The sequence below is a fragment of the Netta rufina genome, assembly GCF_964035555.1.
Source record: "Netta rufina genome assembly, chromosome: 1".
NCBI lineage: Eukaryota > Metazoa > Chordata > Aves > Anseriformes > Anatidae > Netta > Netta rufina.
The window spans coordinates 144,890,404-144,910,517 of record NC_140123.1 but is presented as its reverse complement, the minus strand read 5'-3'; the positions used below and the strand labels follow the sequence as shown (position 1 = coordinate 144,910,517).

The 20,114-nt window shown below is 38.8% G+C and overlaps 1 protein-coding gene across 2 annotated transcripts in view; it reads left to right on the top strand.

The window, feature by feature from the left end:
• Positions 1-2,261: 2,261 nt before the first annotated feature.
• Positions 2,262-20,114, top strand: part of SYT10 (synaptotagmin 10) — a gene marked incomplete at both ends in the record, with an annotated part of 33,882 nt that continues 16,029 nt past the window's right edge. The window contains 2 exons of one of the 2 annotated variants that reach the window (XM_084291358.1): positions 2,262-2,397; positions 14,870-15,227. In XM_084291358.1, coding sequence (XP_084147484.1) covers positions 2,262-2,397; positions 14,870-15,227 — 494 coding nt within the window. Of the gene's footprint in view, positions 2,413-14,869; positions 15,228-20,114 lie in introns of both variants that reach the window. The other variant, XM_084291357.1, reaches the window with a different exon arrangement.

The following is a 20,114-nucleotide window of genomic DNA, read 5'->3' as shown; positions in this document are numbered from 1 at the left end:
GATAGATTTCACTCATGAACTCTGATACAACCATGGGCACATAGAGTCTGTAGACAAGTTCAGAAATAGAGCAGCTTAGCTCTCTGGCTTTAAATGCAGTCCTCACTCTCTTTAAAACCAATTTCTGGTCAAGACCCTTTCTTCATCATTCTGTATGTGTATCTCCTGTAAGCTTCTGTTAGAATTATGAATTTGTCTCAAAGATAAACAGACTACTTAATTATTAGTTGGTGGTGCATGACAGAATTTTGTGAACAGCACTGTTAATGTCACATGAACAGTAAATATGCTCATACTTTGAAGTTTGGAAGTAGGTACCAGTTGCCTTCACTATAATGAAAATATGTACTTTGTTGTTATTATTATTATTACTAGCAAGCCTATTTTCATGAGATAATCATACTGATTTAGTTCCCTATGAAAGCTGAATGACTGCTCAAATAGGTCTCCTCAGTTCTGTGCCCTGAATAGTTATAATAAGAGTCCAAACATTCTAGGAATTGTCAGAACATTTTGCAGCAATAACACAGAGTTTTGACAATGCTAGTCTCAGTAAATGCATGAGCAGTGAAAGATGTATTTAGTAGCATCTGATATTTCTGAAATGCCTGCTATGTGTGTGAAAAAGCTTTGAGGAACATAATTTCTGTAGCTGTTATAGTTTGTGTACTACAGAATCTATTGGTTTCCTAAGATTTTGAAAAATACCTGTGAATGAATTAGTATACATAAATGCATGAGCCTTCAAAATGCCAAATGGCTCATTTTCAGAAGCAACTTTTCTTTTTTACAAGCACCTATACTATACAAAGTACAGAATTTCTGAATTAAACCTAGATAAACATTTCTGTAGTATTTCTTAATTTACAGTTATTGATGGTTATAAAGCTTTCAAATGTTAAGCTTTGCATTTTGTTAGAGACAATTATCAATATTCAGGTAACAGATTAAAAAAAATGAAATCGGGGGAAAAAGCACATCAGTACACTCATGCTTATGAAACCAAGCCATACTAGCAGTAGACTACAGGCAGTGCTGTTAAGCAATCTGCTAGCGGACTTCCTTTCAACTATGCCTAATTAGAATTAAGTATTGAAAGACACATATGCCATCAAAGTAGAAACATTTTTCTTCACAAACATAAAAAAAAAAATCAGAATGTCAGGAAGTATAATAACAAATAGCATAAAGTCCTGTTCTGCTATGCAGCCAGTAACTTAAACAACTACTAGCAGCATATGCTGTACTGATTTCTCAATGTGTGTCGAGCACACACAGTACAGGGAACTTTTTATCCATAAACAAACTTAAAAGAAGAAGAAATAAATAAAGGAAAAAAAAAAAAAAAACAAGAAAAAAAAAAACTTTTTGAGGAAATACACCAGACAATTGCAAGCTTTCTCTAACTCCTTTGCAAGTTAGAGGAACAGCCGAAGTCAACTGTTTCATAACTCTGCTGCTGAAAAGCGTCTTGGAGATCTTTTTTTTTATTATTTTGTTGTTGTTGTTGTTTGTGAATGAAATTATCTGATGTTGCTCAGCAGACGGTATAGAAGATTACACTGCCCGGCTCATCTAAGAAATGATGTCCTGGGAAAAACGACGGGGCCGGGTGTTCAGTAAACTCTTCTTCTTCCTTCTGCGACCAAAGAACCCCACAGGACCCCCAAGCCCCCGGGTGAAAGCGGGGGGGATTCGTGGGGGCCCCCCACCCGCCTCCGCCAGCAGCACCCCCGCCCCTGAGCTCCCGGCGCCCCTGAGCGCCGCCGCCGCCGCCCCGCCGCGCTCCCCCCGGGCGCCGCCGCCCCTCACCCGGCGGCGGGGCGGGGAAGGCAAACTTTCCCCGAGGGATGCGAAGGGCCCCCCCGCCACCTGCGCCCCCCTTCGCCAGGCTGCCATTGGCCAAGCCGCCTACCGAAGCCCGCTAGGCACAAAAGGCGTTGCTAAGTGGATGCTTTTTTTTTTTTCCTCTTTTGATTTTTTTTTTCCCTCCTCCCCCCCCCCTTTTTTTTTTTTTTTGGCGTTTCCACCCCCCCCCCCCAACCTTCACTACTTCTTCTTCGGATGAGAGCGCGGTTTCACTCGCACCGCACCCGGCGCTCCGCCGCTCTCCGCCGCTCTCCGCTGCCGCTCCGCTCCGCCCCGCTCCGCTCCCCGCGGGAGGCTGCGCGGGTGCCGGTGCGGTGCGGCTCCGGTGCGGTGCCGGTGCGGAGCCGTCCCGCACCGGCCATGGCTTAGAGCGGCCGGCCGGGGCAGAAGAGATGAGTTTCTCCGCGGAGGACGGCGTGGGCAGCCTGTGCCACAAGGCGCTGCAGATCATCTCCGAGCTGTGCCTGGGCGGGCAGGTGGAGCGGGAGAAGTGCGCCGGCATCTTCCCCCTGGAGACCGCCCGCCAGGGCATCGGCGGCACAGGTACCGCGCCCGTCCCGCCGCCGCTCCCGTCCTGCCGCCGGCGTGGGCGGCCGGAGAGCGCAACTTTTTCCTTTGCCTTCCCTGCGTGCCGAGGGGGCGGATGGGGGGGGGATTAGGGGGGGCAGGCTCGCAGCCCGCTTTAAAATCCTCTGCCTCCCGCAGCCGACGGCTGCGTTTGATGCTTGGGCAGCAGAGTCGGGCGTTCTTCAGTGCTACGGGGGCTTTGCGCCCCGTCGTCCCTTTTTTCTCATCTCCCCAGCTGCCCTTCGGGGCGCCCCGTTACTCGCTGGCGGTCCCCGGGCTCCAGGCACCGTGCGGTGACCCGCGGCAGCGCGCTGCGGGACAGGGGTGCGCATTCCCTCTGTTAGCCGGGGGAGAGCTCTGTGCCTGCCGGCAGGAGACAACAGGAGCAGCACAGCCCTCCGGGTCGCTCTGGTCCAGGACTCGTCCCGGAAAAAAAAAAAAAAATTTTGGGGGGTGGGATGAGGGAATTCGTGTAAATTTAAATATTCCGAAGCCAGAAGAAAAACATGTCAGTGTCGAAACCAGACAGACTCCTAATGGGTTTGTCTTTGGTCATTGATTTCTGAACTGTCTGGATCTTCTGGAACTGGCTCTGCTCATTTGCATTTTTCCGTTCACTACACTCCAGAACCACTGTTTTGCCATGGTGCTGGTTTTGAGGACAGGGTTTGAAAATTAGCCCAAGTTCTTAATTCCTGCCAGAAGTGATCGGTAACCTATTCTGTAAGTTCATAAATGCAGCAGGATAGCTTGCATTATGGCCAACAAATAACAAGCGTACAGCACAAATTAAATAAATTGACACCAAGTCATGAAAAGCAGCAGGTTCTGAGCATGTGCCCCAGCTGCATTGTTGCTACCACGGCATCTGTTAGTTGTTTTTTTTTGTTTGTTTGTTTGTTTTTTGCCTTTTTTTTTTCTCCTTCTAATATCCAATTTACTGCAAATTCCGAGATATTTAGTATCTCAGCACAAAAAACAAACAAACAAACAAAACAACTGTTGCTGCTACCGTCCTTAGAGAGGAGCAATTCTTCTTTCAGACTTGGGTACCTGCACGGTTCTCCTATGGCTTTGTGCTTGAGGCAAGTGCTCAGTCTGCAGCCAGTGAAGGCTGCAGGAGGGGCCCGGACCAACCCATCAGGGCTTGGACAGCCAGGGCAGCAGGGTGCGGGGGTGTAGCATGCTTCCACCAGCACGGATTGTGGATTTGCTGTGCTTTGTAAATACCATCTGACGAGTATATGTACACTCTTTGAGCCGTCTTGTCCAAATCGTAAAAGGTGGCATGAAAATAACCTCATGAAGCTTTGAAAACTGGGCTCTGAAAAGATTAGTTTCTCTATCTGATTTTTAGAGAGTGCTGCACAGGGAGTCAGTATTAGGTGTCATGTAAAAAACAAGTGAATATATAAACAGGTGGGTAGTGAAAGATACAGAAATGTCCCACAAGGTAAACCAAGTATTGCTGTCTAGCAAATTTGAATCTCCAACACTTGCCTTCATGTTGCACTGTGTATTACAGAAGCTTCTTTTGAAGAATTGTCTACATTTTTGAACAAATATCTTCATTTCTTTAAAGTCAACAATATTCTTGGTGATTTACATACAAAAACCCTAATAAAGTTGTAATTGTGAGATTAGAAAAAAATAATAATTGACAATTAACCAAGAAAGGGCTTGAATCACATGGTCCCACATCTCAACTGAGTTCCTAAATCTAACTTTTTCCTCCAAAAAGAAAAACATTAAGGGTGTCGATTTTATTGACACACACATTAAATTAAACATTGTCTCATCAATTACTAACAGTGCTAGTAATCATACTTTAATACTTTATGACTTCAGAGGAAGAACAGACACACAGTCATTGTTGATAATTGACAATATTTTAATATGTAAACACTTGGATAGACAAGATGTAAATATTACTCTCATGAATTTGCTGAGTTGAAAGATTGTAAATACAGTATCTAGGCTGAGAAAATGTGGTCATCGAAAGGTAAACCATGCCATAGAGAGGTATTTATTCTGCTCTTCAAATGCATGTATATTTCCATCTCTATGTGTAAAGTTAATGTTGTCCACAGTGTTGAACATCCACAGCTGCTGTTCATTAAAGGTAGAAACCTAAAGTGTTCTCCATCTTCATTTGGAGAATAAAGCCATAAATGTTTGTGTTTTCCTGAAACTTTGGTGTCTGGTACATGGGCTTACCAGTATTTGGTGTGAGAGTCTGTGGCGGTGGTGCTATGGCTGAGTAAATTCTGCACAATTCTGGTGTCATGCAACTGTAGCTGTAGGGTAAAGAAGAGCAATGGCTTATTTAGCCCTATTGGTTTTGCTGTATTTTGCTCTAGCGTTCCCCAAATGATGATGTGGGAAGCCCTTTCCCAGTGTTTGCCCAAGCTAGATAACACGCATCATGAACCATTTCAGTTACTTGCTGTCTGGGGCTTTGTGCAGCCTGTCAGGCATTAACCCCTGCAGCAAGCACTGAAGCATGTCGTGAAGAATCTACTGTAGTAAGAGTAAGAAGATACTTGAGCTGTGAGAAGGAGTTCTGGAGGATGTGGAGATGATATAGAAGACTGAGAGGGTGATTACAGAACAGTGGTTTATTATTGTATGTTTTTATATTATAGAATCAGCTAAACTTTCAAATTCAAAAAGCAGAGTCAATGAGACAACATAAAAAGGGGTGCAAAAATTAAAAGAAAAAAAAAGTCTGTATATTGTCCTTTTGAACACTAAATTCATTTGGTTTTTCTCATCTCAAAAACAAGATACCTGAAAGTGTCACAAATGTAGTATAAGGAAGAATCAATAAAGAAATTTCATGAGAGGAAAGAAGGCTAAAAGATGAGGAGACCCATATTTGGACAGGAAAGAATAGTACAAGAAACATTTCAGAAAGAAAAAAAGTAGATGATAAAAAGGAAAGAAGACCTTTTCTATTTAATACATGAATACAAGCATGTTCTGGAAGTTGAAAATTTTAAAATAGGTAACTAATACTGCTATGATTTGGTTTTGTTGGTGCGTGTGATGATTGCTTTCTGTTCAACTGGCCTGTAAAATGCAGCTGAGCTTCTCAGAGGAATCACCACCAATTCACAGGCTCAAAGTAAAACATGAGACAACATTGACCCTGTGACCCAGGATGTTTCACTGGCAAGTGGAGAGGCTGGGTACTGTTTGTTGTTGTTGTTTTGATAGTGTAGGTGTCTACATATGAGAAAGAAGCAAGACAAGGGTAACAGAATCAAACACACAAGAGGGAGCTAGAGACACAGAACAAGAAATGGAAGGTTTGGCTTTGGAACGGCAGAATAAAAAAATAACAATAATAATAATAAATGAATCAACAAATCAGGAAAGAGAGCTACTGAGGTTTACTGCTAGCTAAAAAAAAAATAAATAAATAACCTCCACGTGTTTGGTTCCCTGTTTTCTTACAGAAATAAGAGTTTGGACATTCTTTGTGGACAAACAGGATTACATCAAAGAAATGGCTGATTCTTCAATGCATTTTTTTTTTTTTTCTCAGTGACAGCAACAAAACCTTAGGACCCTCAAGCTCACTGCTTGGGTCAAGAAGGGGTAATCATATTTAGTGTAATGGATAATTAATCCATGGAACTCAGAGGAAAGAATCTTATTGAGAGAACACATTTTGTAAATTTCCAAGAGCTTTAGACAATTAGTGAAAATACAACATCTGCTGTTATATCTTCTGCTCTGGTAATTACAAGGACTATTAATTCTCTTATCTCAGGGGAATGCTCAAGAAAAAAAAAAAAAAAAAAAAATTAGGAAGCTGTTTACATTTATGGTACTTCTATATAGTCAGATGACTGTGAGATTTCTTCTGAAGAGAATAATGTTTTTCATAAAATGCTGAATTAGATGTGCAACTGGTTTATTTATTTTTTACACCTCCTTTATGCCCAATAGATTCGGGCAAAATTACTAAGATGTTTGTGAAAAAATGAGAAGAGTTCAGGTAGAAAATATATGGGAGATAGATGTGTGCAGAACTGCACCTAATAAAATTCATCTTTAATGCAAATAAATTATCTTCTAGAAATGCCCAAAATTCATAGGTACAGCTCGGTTATACCTGTATTTAGCTATTTATATTTACCTGTATTTAGCTGTATTTATACCTGTATTTAGGCTATATGATCAATAAGGAACTCCAGGGTTTTCTTCTCTTCTTTCTTTCTTTCTTTCTGTCTTTCTGTCTTTCTATCTGTCTTTTTTCTGTCTTTCTGTCTTTTTCTATTTTTCTGTCAGTTGAGCATCCCTCTTCATTTTAAGGAGCCAAGCATATCGAAGTCCCAGCTGGGAGCATTTCTGAAACCAGCTGCATAAAGTGTACTGAGAGGAAGTTAGGCTTCCTGCTCTAGGGACATGTTCAAAATTCACTGCTATCACATATCCTCTGCAAATGGTGGGCACTTACTGCTGTCTTTGCTTTGTTAGGCCTTCTGGTCCTGCAGAGTTTAAGAACCTCATTATCCATTCTCATGGGGAACCAATATTTATAACAGAGCTGGGAACACAGTTCTTTCCCTGCCAGGAGGACATTTTAGTCATCTAGTGAGCTAGATGAGGGCTAGAGAGTTCTTGAGGGCGATGTTTGCTCTTGCTCTTTTGATTGTCAGATAATGATTTATTTTTATTTTTAAAGTTGACCATGCAACAAGCATCAGCTCCTACAGGATTGTTTTCTATTCACCTAAATATTCCACTCACAATTATTTTACTACCATAGAACTTTAACCTGACATGTTTCCAACCCCACCTTTGATTGACAGTTTACTACAGAAGTACAGAAGGAGTAAGAAAACTCAAGAGCATCCTAAGCATGGCCATTCTGTAATATAGCCTCGTGCCTCCCTGAAGAGCAATGTCATTGGGGAGGTTCCTTCTGCTGCAGCCAGCATGAGTCTCCTGTTGGCTGCCAGTTCCCATCCTGATGATTGCAGCTGGTGGTTTACATCAGTCCTGGTTCCTTTAAACTTACTTGTGTGTACATGCATGTGTGGGTATACACATGCAGAGTATAAGCTGCAGATATACTTGAACCACCTGGTTATGTTTAGGGGGATAGAGGAACAGATTTATCCAGTAGTGTGCTTATAAGTGCTTCTCAACTGTGCCAAAAGCAAGCACAAAGGGGACTACAAATGTGAAGACTACTGTGATCAGTGTGAGAGTATCATACAAGAAAGGAACATATTTCTTCATAAGAAAGTAACTGTTGTGTGAAACAACTGAGCATTCTGTTACAAATAAATGTGAGAAAAATAAATAATAAACTTTTGAACTGTTAAATACAGATCAAATTTTTTATGGTATAATGCATCACCTGGACAGAGCAAAATTATTACCATAGAGAAATATGGTTTGGGAGAAAAAAGAAAAAGTGCAGGGTTACTGAAAACTGCTTTCTGAAATGGATGGTAACAAGCTGTGAAAAACAGAAATAGCTAATTCAGCAATGTAGTGGTAGAAAAGAGGGGTAAATGCACCACAGAAACAAGATTTATTTACAGTAATGTGAAGACAGTCACAACAATGCAGAAGTGCTCAACACACATACAGCAGTGATGCACAGTAAAGGCAAGCATTTATAAAGGAATCTTCCTCTGTCCATGTTTTGCAAAGAAAAAATACAGAAATGCTTACAACAGCAGGGGGACAAATCTGTAATAATGCCAATTTTGTGTGTTTTGCTAGGTCTTATCATGTGTTGTATGTTCATTATATAATGCTATGTATGAATAAACTTAACCATGCCAATTCAAAAATGACACTTAAACTATGTGAACCTGGCTGTAGCTACAACATGCTCATAACTGTTGGCCGTCCAAAGGGCCTGTGATGCGTTTTCATGTCCTTTTCTTTTCTGAGAGAGGATAATGAGGTATTCTTGCAGATGTTTAGATATGCTTGCAAGTGTGAGAGCAGAATGGGACCAAGCTCAAAGCTGTGTTTTTTGTTTGTTTGTTTGTTTGTTTGTTTTGTTTTGTTTAATGGAAGGCAGAGGGGGGAAAGGGGCTGAGCAGAGATGGAAATTTATCTCCTTTTGAGATTAAGTGAGAACTAACAAGTATGAAAGTAGCTAAACAGGTAGGCCAGAGAAAGCCTTAGAAGTGGAGGATTCCAGTTTACATTTGGTATGTTAGAGTGGAGAGGCCAATGTTCAGTCCAATGTCTTTTGCTTCCTACACTGCAGGCAAAACACAAGTATCCAGCCAGGCAAAGTAAAAGCCATCCTTTTTAATTATATACAGCATGCAAATCATGTACCAAGACTTATGGATTACATTGCTGCTGTGGCAAATTCCTTCTGATTTCTGGAAAGCAGAAGGTGATGTATAGAGATAGGAGAAAGCTAACGAGCGTCTGGGAAATACCCAAGATCTACTATACATCCTAAAGTATAAAGGCCTATATAGGGAGTTTGAAATGGTAAAAGAGGATGTTCCATTTGTGGTTGGACAGAAGTAGATTATCAGATGCATTAATAAACAATATAACAGATAAAATGATTTTGACAAGAGATTAATAATTTTATGTGCTCTAAAGATGTAGTAAAACACAGTCATACCTGACTTCATTCGGTTGGTTCCCTTGCTGCTAAGAAATATTCTACCCTAGAGTTCTGTTAGCACTAAGAAATGATATATGAGCCAGGAGGTGGTGATGGCTATTTTGAACAAGTTCAGACATCAGACTGAATTAGCAGCATAGGAGGGAACACATTCACAACAGGGCAAGAGTCAAAAGATTTGGGGAAGTTATTCAAAGCATGTTTCATTGTGAGAACAGTAGAGGATACTACATGTAGACTTTTAAGTGAAAGGTTATTTTTGTAGTTTGAAGTGTAAGTCAGGTGTTTTGACAGGTTCAGGTTAAGAGAAAATAAGAAAGATTGAACCTGCCACTTTCTGAGGTGTGCTATATCCCTATCTGTGGTGATTTAGATGATACTGAGGTAACTGTGGAAGATCTGCTAATGCCGAGTAAAAATGAACACCTGCAACTTTTGATGTTCTTCAGAGTTCCCCAAAGAAAACTTAACAGCAAAAATGATGGGCTGGGACAACTAGTTCACACGAGTAAAGGAGGTTTATCGGACCCAGACCATTTATAATTAATAAAGCTTCCGCTTCTCTTCGAATTCTAGAAAATCAGAGACATATTAATTTATCTGAATGAGCCAACTGCTGATATTCCAGACTACAGAGTTCCATTCAGAGTAGTCCCTATGGAGATGGTAGAGTTGCTTATGGATGATTAACAAGAGAGAAAAAAATAGTTAAAGAAAATTGGTTTGAGAAAACCTTACGTGATGTTGAACTTTAAATATTTAAGAGATCCAAGATCACCTATAGACCAAGAAGGGGGTCAAAAGAGGATACAAGCCTTCTTTTTCCAGAACGTCCTTTCCTGCTGTTGCTTTGTTGGGAAAAGTACATTCTCTGTAGCTTGGTCCATGTCAGATGTAATTCATCTCCTGCCTGCTGTGAACACTCACAGCACGTTTCTAAAGCCAAAGCAAGGCTGTTGGGCTCTGCAACAGTCCTGAAGTATGAGTCCAATATACAGTCTTGTTCTGCAGGCATATCTCTTTTACCCCAGCTGGAGCAATGTGACTGACTGCACTTCGGCATATCTTCTGGCATGTGATGTGATGTGAGAGACACCAAATACTGTGACTTGACACAAATGTAGGTGACTGCTCCCTCCTTGCGCTGCCTGCCAGTTATGCACGTGGGCAGCCATGTAACCACATAAGCTGGTCTCCTCTTCATATTCAATACCATGTGTTGGTGGAATATCCTTTTTCTCAAGCTAAGCACTAAGGGCCTTATGTTTTCAGGGCACTGACTGAAATGGAAATGAACTTAATTTGGTCTGCACATGGAAGTCTGCCAGTGTGCATGTTTGAGAATGGATTCACATGCAGAACCTTCCTGAGGCAAATTTCAAACAAAAATTTGTTGCAAATGATAGTACAGAAACCGTTGCTCAAAATATTCCTTGCATCCAGAAAGGAAAAAAAATGTATATATATGTTTCTGCAGTACTTGCCTAATATCAAACACTTGCTGTCAAGGATCCTCTTATGCTGAATGTGTTTCCACAGATATTTATAAAAAATGCAGAGGGAAGATTGTGAGGTAAATATAATTCAGGCATTACCCAAGTAGGTGTGTCTTTCTCAAATGAGAAATATAAAATTGTCCAATATTGCACAGCTTCAAATAGTAGTTTTAAATAGAAAACCATGAAGAAACAGGAAACTTTCTTTCAGACATGACATTTTATTAAGACTATGAAGATGACATTAAAGAGAGGTCGGTAAAGAAAAATGACCATGAGTGAAATGTTAACTCCAGTGAAATCAGTGAAAGATTTCCCACTGATCAGAAGACGGTGTGAGAGAATGGGAATTTTCCTCACATTGCTAAAATTATCCAGCATGTGAACAAGAATGGCAAAAACATAATTTTGTACACCCTGATGAGTATGCAGAAAGATGTCCTATTCTGTGTAAACTTGTAGTATTGAAGACAAGATGTAATTACAAAAAAGAGTTGTCAAAAAACTGCTTGTGGTTGAAAATTATTTTTCTTTTACTTCATGCCGGAGACAAGTGAGAACATTATTTACAACACTGACAGTTAGCATTGTCCCAGAAGAGCGAGTGTTCTCCTTCTGCCTCTAAAAACCTAGTCAGTCTTTGAAGTTGTCACCATCTTTATATAACACTTACATAAGTAAAGTACAATCCCAGCCTAAAGACACAGCCATCCTTTGGTACCCATTTTTCTTCCCAAGCAGATTTCCTTAATAGGGGTGTGAAGAAACGTGAAGAAACTCCTCATCTGCAGGAGATGTTTTGGGGGCTTTTTTTTTTTTTTTTTTTTTTTTTTTTCTTCAAACCAACCTTCCTCTTAAGAGGTAATACATGAGATACTTCCGGTGTAACATGTAAAGTGTCTAGGAAGCTCCATTTACTGCTGTTCTACAGATGATTCCAGTCTTCACATAACAGCAAATCTTTCACAGTAGTTACTCAACCAAGGGACTGTCGGAAATGAGGAAATGAAACATGATATTCACATTAATGTATATGGTATAGTGATTGCTTTTTAGCAATTATGGCTGTAAATGAAGTAAATATATTTTTATCCTAATGAACTATTTTTTGGTCCAATTCCTGACAATTACTGTATTTCATGATTTTGTTTAAGTATTTGTTGTACTATCAAGTGCAATATGTGAAACTCTTTAACTTATTATTAAATAGCAAATATGGAGACTGTAGTTTGTACAACTATCTCTAGAAATAGCTCCTACATATTTTCGCTGCTCTTAAGACTTCAGATGTTTCATGTGATTATTTCAGTGTATGAAACTTAGAATGTCTGTAAAGATTTTGGTACTAAGTTAGAGAGAATTTAAAATAGAAATATAAAAAAATATATACATAAAGAAAGTCGAAGAACTAGAGTAGGTGTTGAAAACAGACACCAAGTTACTTGAAGGCTTGAAAAGTGTCTTGCAGTTAAAAACTTAAAATAAGATTGGCTAGAAATGCTTTGATAGAACATTTTTCAGCTGATAGTGTCTGCTCATCAAATTGTAACCGCTGGAAGGCATCAATGATCATATTTCTGATTTTGAAACTATTTCAGTTATTTCAAAGTAGTTACACATCCTGTTTCAACATTTTCTAAATGAAAAATTATAATTTTCAGTTCTAAAAGCCTTCATTTCCAAACATAACCTAGTTATGCCAACCACATCTAAACTGAGCTGGAAATACTGCAAATGACCCCAAATTGAATTTCTTTTTGGTTTTCTTTTTTCTTGCTTTCTGAAAAATCATTAACCTTTTGCTAGAGTTTTACATTTGGTCAAGATTTGAGAATGGAGAATTAACCAAAAAGAGTTCTTTCAATGGGGCATACCTCTGTATTCAGTTCTTAAATTTACTTAAGACCATTCCCTGGCACTGAGGCCAATTCACATGTCACAGCCTCTGTCCATACACTTAAAGTCTGTCTTCTACTAACATATAAGGACCACATCCAAAGTGCATATAAAGAATGGTTGTTGGTCTTCTGTAATTCCTGATTCATGCTCAGGAATTTTCTGGGACATTATGAAGTACCCCAGGTTAAAGCCATTCAAGGGACTGGTGTAGGTGATTGACTTTCAGGCCTTGTGGGTGCTTTTTTTTCCAGCACATTTTGCTTAGGCATGTCTTATGAAGCAAATCACAGCTTTTCACCTCTCATATGAAGACATGAAAGAAGAAATGACTGTAAATTAGAACTACAGAAGTACAAATCAGAAATACAAATTTGCAACAAAGTGATTAATCATTGAAACAAGCTGTAAACTCAGCATCTCCTAATGCCTTCTCTTGCTGTCAAGATCAGACACTGCTGTGGCATGTGCACAGGCCAAATAAAAATTATCAGGCTCAGAAAAGATCTCAGTGTAAACAGTAGATCAAACCAAATAGCCTAATAACCCCTATCAGTCATTAATTCTCTAGAAAAATCATATGCAAGAATATTGTTTGCTTCTTGTGTTACATTGCTATTAGGTATAATTATGCAACCATTCATTTTATGGACATCTTAAATCAGAATTTACCATATGAATTTCTCCTTAAGCTGACATGGATATTCCAAGGGCTACATTTTGACATTTAACTACAGACAGAAAAGGATGACACCTTTCCCAGGACTGTCAGAAAATGTTCACAGAGGCATATTTCTCTTCAAGGCAGGGCAGCAGTTAGTGCCAAATGCTTTAAAAGCAGAAGCACATCCCCTTCTGATTCCTCCATGAAGCTGGCCATGATGTATATGAAATAAGGTTAAGTAGAAACATGTCTTTCAAATATCCAAACTACAAACATCTTCTGTTTATGTTGACTGTTCTCACCTAGTTTCATGCCGAACGGGCCTTAAGCTCAGTATTATTTAGTGGGTGATATTGGTGATTAGGGGGACAGTTAGACCAGATGATCTTGGAGGTCTTTTCATATCTTAATGATTCTGTGATTTGTTACTGATAGACATATTTGGAAATGAAAGAAAAATTTCCTAAATGAACTTGTTGAAACTCAATATCCCCAAAGTATTTGTGAGATACATACTGTTTCATAGATTCAATACAGACCTAGAAGAGTATTTTTCTTCCTGTGAGCCTTTATTAAAAAATACGCTCAAAGTCTGGTTGCACTTTTCCATGAGTTCAGTTTAGTAGTCTGTAGCCTGGAGCTATGGATACAAAATATTAGTTGTTAAATTGTCAAATCTTGTTGTAACAAGCAGCAGCAGCCATTACTTGAGGGGCATTTAGGCAGGGCTTATTGAATATTTTTAAAGCATACAAAAGCCTCTTTTCAAAAGGAAGGGGATTTTTTAAGTCAAATTTATAAGATTACATGATACTGGAAAAATCAAACTGAAACATGTCACGTAGCATAAAAATCCTAATTAAGGCCCAATTGGCATTTCTGGTGATCCACCATTTCCTAAAATGCACGTCTGTTCCCAGAATTTAGTTGGTATGAAATCTGTTCTCCTTACTTTGACAGAGCTATTGGATATGTTAATCCACTGTGTCAGAAAAAGTCAAATGCTGGGCAGCAGGGATAGCTAAGTGTACGGTAAGATCTCCATACAACCCAGGGCATTGTATAGTGTACTCTGAAGCCAGCTTCATTTTCATAGCATAATTTTAGATACCAAGATATATGTGTTGTCGTGGTCTATCAGTGCTTAAGATTTAACCCCTGCCACTTATTGGTTGTGACAGACTGTATCTTGTTCCTGCTTATCCAGGTAAATGTTAGGTTTAAACATGTTTATGAAGCAGTTAGCACATGAAGTCACAAGTTTGACAAGTCCTGAAGAAATTTCTTTATCAGCCTCAGTGTTTTGAATTAACCTATCTTCATGTGCACTTATAGAAAATGTTGACTATTTTTTTCAGCAAGAAGTGTTCATGAGCAAACACCTTTTGATGACCATGGCTGGGTGTATTCAGGACCATTTGTGTAGTCCCTTATTTCCTGAGAAGCCTGACTGGCAGTGTGTGGCTACTGGTACTGTTACTGGCACCTAGTCTGTGCAACAGTGACTGGAGAATTTGGAAAAGAAATATATAGTAGAGAATGATAGCATTTCAAAGGCATTTTAGATATATTAAAAAAAAAAAACAACAACAACAAAAAAAAAAACTAACAAATACATAAATAGATAAAACTTTAAAGATTTTGATAGGATAGTGATTAAAATGCTTCTATCTCCTTACCTGTTTCTTTCTTACTTTTTTTTTTTCTCCATGTTTGTCTGTTATGATGATCTCTGTTTCTAATTCTTTGCAGACATCTCAGTCAGTCTGTTAGCAGTAGTCGTCAGCTTCTGCGGGCTCGCTTTGCTGGTAGTCTCACTTTTTGTCTTTTGGAAGTTGTGTTGGCCCTGCTGGAGAAGCAAACCTCTCACTTCCAATGCCAGTAATGTCCCTCAGAGCAACTCAAGTGCTCCCACAGAGGTTTTTGAGACCAGCGAGAAAAAGGAAGTTAAAGAAAATGGGAAACCTACAACAAAGGTACTTGAAGCTGCATTGAAAATTAGCCACACTTCACCTGATATACCAGCAGAGGTCCAGAATGCGCTGAAAGAACATCTGATCAGACATGCACGCATGCAGAGGCAGATCACAGAGCCCACATCATCATCAAGGTAAGGGACACTTACATCTGTGGCACGTTTCCTGGAAAAAGGTACAACCAGAACATGCTGCTGAAAACTTCTAATATCATAGGATGTTTGCTGTGTTTTTACCAGTTATGGGTGAAACGGCAGTCACGTGAATTTAAACAGAATATTCCAAAACAGGTGGTGCTACCTCACTGCCTTAACATATGAAGATCAAATCTCTGTCTTCTACTGCTTTGTAAATACATATGTTACTGCTACTTTAAGCTTTTCCTTTTTAGGTTTTGTGTATAGGAAAATCAAGGTGAGTGTGATTTTTGCAAGTACTGCAAGTCTGTCATTTCACAGAGATATTTTTGTAGAGGAGTTGCTTTTGCAGTTGAAAGTTTTCTTCTTCATTAAATAAATGGCAGGTTTGTTGTTGATGGCACATTTCTTCAAGACACGGTTTGCCACTTATAAAGGAATTAAAGTCCCAGTCTAAGAATATAGACACTTACAGACTGACCTCAAAGCAGTACAGGTTATATATAGATTTTTAAATAAAAGTCAAGCATATAATATTGCTGCAGTGATTTCTTTTGTATTAAAGTGAAGGACACAAACTTTAATTTTGTCACAGATCCTGAGTTATCTTGTAAAGTAGTGAAGAAGAGATGTGCAGTGACCTGTAGTATCAAACAGGGTTTTCTTCAAATACTGTCAGCAATTTAATGTATGGGAAATAGACAGTGAACTACAAAGATCATTTCCTACATAACAAAATAAATACACAAATAATTTTTTAAAAGAAATGTTTTGTAAACACAAAATGGGAAACTGAAGGTTAAAAGAGGCACCTGAAGTATTGCATAATGCTACAAGTAAGAGTACAAATGCTACATAAGAAGTGGCTTTCACTCAATGGACTATTTGCTAAATCAACATAAGCTACAAAAGCAAAACAAAACAACAACAACAAAAAAAATATCCCTCACATAATAATCATAATAATCATTGGAGACACAAGACTAGAGAAGACATACTTTATGTTTAGTGGCCACATATTTTGCTGGCTTTCTGAGAGTCCCTAAGACAGTGTTTTGCTTGCTCAGTGCATTCATTGAGCTGGTGAGTAGAGAAAGGCATTTTTTCCAGCTATTCCAACAACGAGGAACAGCCAAAAAGCAACCACAGAAGGCTCCCAAAAATTAGAATATTCTATCCAAAGGAGGTCTAACTGACTCTAGCAGCTGAACTATGATGAATGATGCAACTATACAGCTGGCTTGAGGCCACATTGCCTTAGTTGTGCCTGAGTCCAACTACTGTATCCATCTGCTAAGAGGTGGAGCACGGTATCCAAGTCTTTCTGAGGAACAGTTCCAAAATACTAGAAAAACAGCTCTGACATGGTAACTGCTATAGGAAACACAGAGGGACCAAAACTGATACAGCTTAGCATGATAAAGATATTATGTAACTGGCTATCTAATTGGATATTAATTGGAAGAGTTTTATCCATCATGTACCAACAGGTAAATCTGTAGGTGATTGGGCTCTTCGACTACCTGAACAGACAGAAGAAATAGCTAGCTGGCAAATAGATTTGAAAACTCTCGGTGGTAATATAGGGGAAAAAAAGAAGTTCCGGGGACATGATCCAGAGCTACTTCAGGCTATGAAAATATTCCCACAGGCCTCCAGGGTGATTTGGACTGGGATCTAAATACATAAAATATCCCCGAGGCCAAGGACAGTTTTACAAAATTAAAACCTGTCATCAATCATACTCTTTCTGCACGATGTAAGGAAGCTTTTTCTTTTTACCCTGTCTAGAATATCAGTTTTAAATCTTTCCCACTTTAGCCAATTAGCAGTAGGGAGTTTGGAAACACTTTCTTCAGCTTCCTTTACACTTTGCTCAGAAAAAAAAAAAAAAAAAAAAAAAGACAAAACAAAAATGAACAACAAACAACAACAAAATACCTTGTTACAATTGTGTTTAGAATGAGATGTATCTTCAAAAGTACCTAGAAATCATCCTTTCTGTATTTGCAAATGCATTTTTTCTATAACCCTGACTGCTTGGTGAGTCTAAACCTTCCCACAGCCCATATTAATTATTACTGCCAAGAATGTCATATATAAGATGAAGGCAGGATATTTAGACCAGTTTTCTGGATTACTTCTCTTTCATGTGACAGAATGTTGGATCACATAATGATTAAAAACTGGCTCTGGTGTCTGATGTCTGTGAGACATGTTATTGCACAGAAATGATAAATTTCTGCTTAATTAGAATGACACCATTTGCATAGTTCCTAATAGTAAGAAAAGACCTGCTAGTTTAAAAGGAAGAAAAAAAGAAAAAAAATTTAAAAAAAAGTCCTTCAGTCCTTGATCCCAATTAGCTAGTAAACTACAATAGAAGAATTCCTGCATCAGTGGTGTTTCTTAACATACATTTTTGCTGTGTGTTAGAGAAAGACACTTTTCCCAGAACTTTTTGAAGTTATTCTGTAATATAGTGTATTGCTTCTGTGATATTTCATCCTTCAAATGTTCACCTTGACTTCCAGAGTGCTTTGAGCTCCTTGGTGTTAGGTGGGAGAGAAACTTGCCACTCAGCTCTACAAGAGTAAGTCTGCTCCCAAGAGGTATAAATGCAAAAGTGAGGTGCTTGGAAATGTTAAGTTTAAAGAAAAACAAGCAGGTCTCTTGAATTTGATGACATCAAGGAGGAAACAGCAGCCTCAGTTCTGTCTAAATACAATTTAAGTGCTGGTGTCCATTCCTGGATTTGTTCCAAAACATCACTCTAATGTCATGTAGTAAAGCTAGACCAGAGCCACACATCATAAATCTCAAGTCATTTCATAAATCAGCATCCTATTCTACTTTTTAGTCTTACATATGTCAATCTTATTGAGTAATAAAACAGCTTCATACTATCATTATTCCTGTATAAGCACATTTCATATTAGAGATTTATGTGCAGACTTACTGTCACTCAAAATGTGTTTGCTCTAAGTTATAGAACACATGTCTATTGTAGGAGTGCTATGTAAAAGCCAGTAGTGGCTCAAAGTACCTGGATTTGCACACATTAGTAGCTTCACAGCATCTTCACAACCTGGTTGCCTGACATCCTTGTACTTCATTATAACAGTCATTAAGTCCTTTGTTATTGCAGAACAAAGGAAGACAAATATGTTGCCATGACAACAATGAAACTTCTTAATAATTAACAGACCGATTAGCCATCTTGGTGAAATGCTGTGACTCAGAACAGATACTAGGCACTATGTAATTAGGGCATTGGCTTACTAGAGCAAAAGCACTGCTGGTTCCCATGGGGCATAGCCATACAGCTGCACTGTTCTACTTAGCAACACCTCACAACAATGACTGTCTTCGCTAGAGGATCTTTTGTATGCAATGTTTGACAATTTGAAAGGAGGTTGGCACCTTAGAAATCATAGATTCATGTTTTTACGAGTTACATGTACAAGTATTAACTCAGATATTCATAAATACAACAAATTCTAGGAGAAAAAAAAAAAAAAAAAAAAAAAGAGTTTGTCTTGTATCCAATTTCATTCACACTGGAAATGGCATGCAGGCATTTTCACTGTTTCCCCTGCATAGGCAGAAAGTCAGAGATACTAGAGTGCTAGCACGTAAATCACTGCATGCCCAAATTTTTATTGCCACTACATTCTGGGTGGAGTTCAGTTCCTCCCTTGTGTTTGGCACACCTATGAGATGGGACTTTCCAGTGGGCAAAGGCTCAAGGGCAGCCCTGAAACTCCCTGAGGGTATGGTTATAGTTAGGGCCTTCCCAGTCCTCACTCCAGTCCAGCATGGACATCATATGCTATGAATTTGGGCAGCTTAAACATTTAAGAAACATTTAAGAAAGGTAAAATGTATTATGAGAGGGGTATAACATTCATCCAAATTTGAGATCAAAACACCTGTTTTTTTTGGAGCTACATCAAACGTGGCCTATTCTCCCTCCCCTATTCTTTTGTGACAGTCGGACTGTTCCCTACACCTAGCAGTACTAAAACAGCCAAAATGGGAAACATTCTTGTCTATTATTTAATGGCTGCAGATTACCCTCTTGTATCTCTGCCCAGCTAAATTGCAGTAGTTTTGTGCTATATGCCTTCTGCAACCACTTCACTTACAGCAAAAATACAAATAATATCTATAAAATGAGTCCTGGTTGCTTTCAAATGGACAATTTGCATTTCTGATTTAAAGAAAGAAACACACAGCTGTGACACCTCTTGTTTTCAGAACACAACACCACAGGGAAACCAGGCAATAAGGCAAGGCTGCATTTGGCATTAATAAGCAATTGATTGCAAAAAGCAGAGGAAATTCTGACAATTAAATTGCTTTTTAATGGCAACTAAGTACGCTCACAGGAGGAGGTAGTGAGTATTTCCAGTACAGATTGTAAGGGTAGTGAAGTACCAAGGAAATATGAAAATGTCCAAAAAATAAACTGGACAATATGGTCATAATGGAATCTGCTAATGATTAATTCTATGAAACCTTTTGGTCAATATTTTATACTACTTTAAAACTGCATGGCATAACAGAGGTTTGATTTCAATCTTAGAAAAGGTAAAAATTTCTGTTGATGGTCGTGAGTCAGGATAAGTCCATAAATATGTACATATATGCTACACAATATTCAGAATTACAATGATTTAAACATAATGTTTCTTGGTACAAGTATATGAATCAGTTTTCTAATATAATGCATAGAAGAGTATGAAAACATAAGGAAAATAAAAACTATCACAGGAAAATGTTACCCAAAACTTTGAAATGTATTGCAGCCAGAACAAAATGTTCACAATGTTATTGGAGAAGGCAACCTGTACCTCTGTACTGAATACCCAATGGATATAC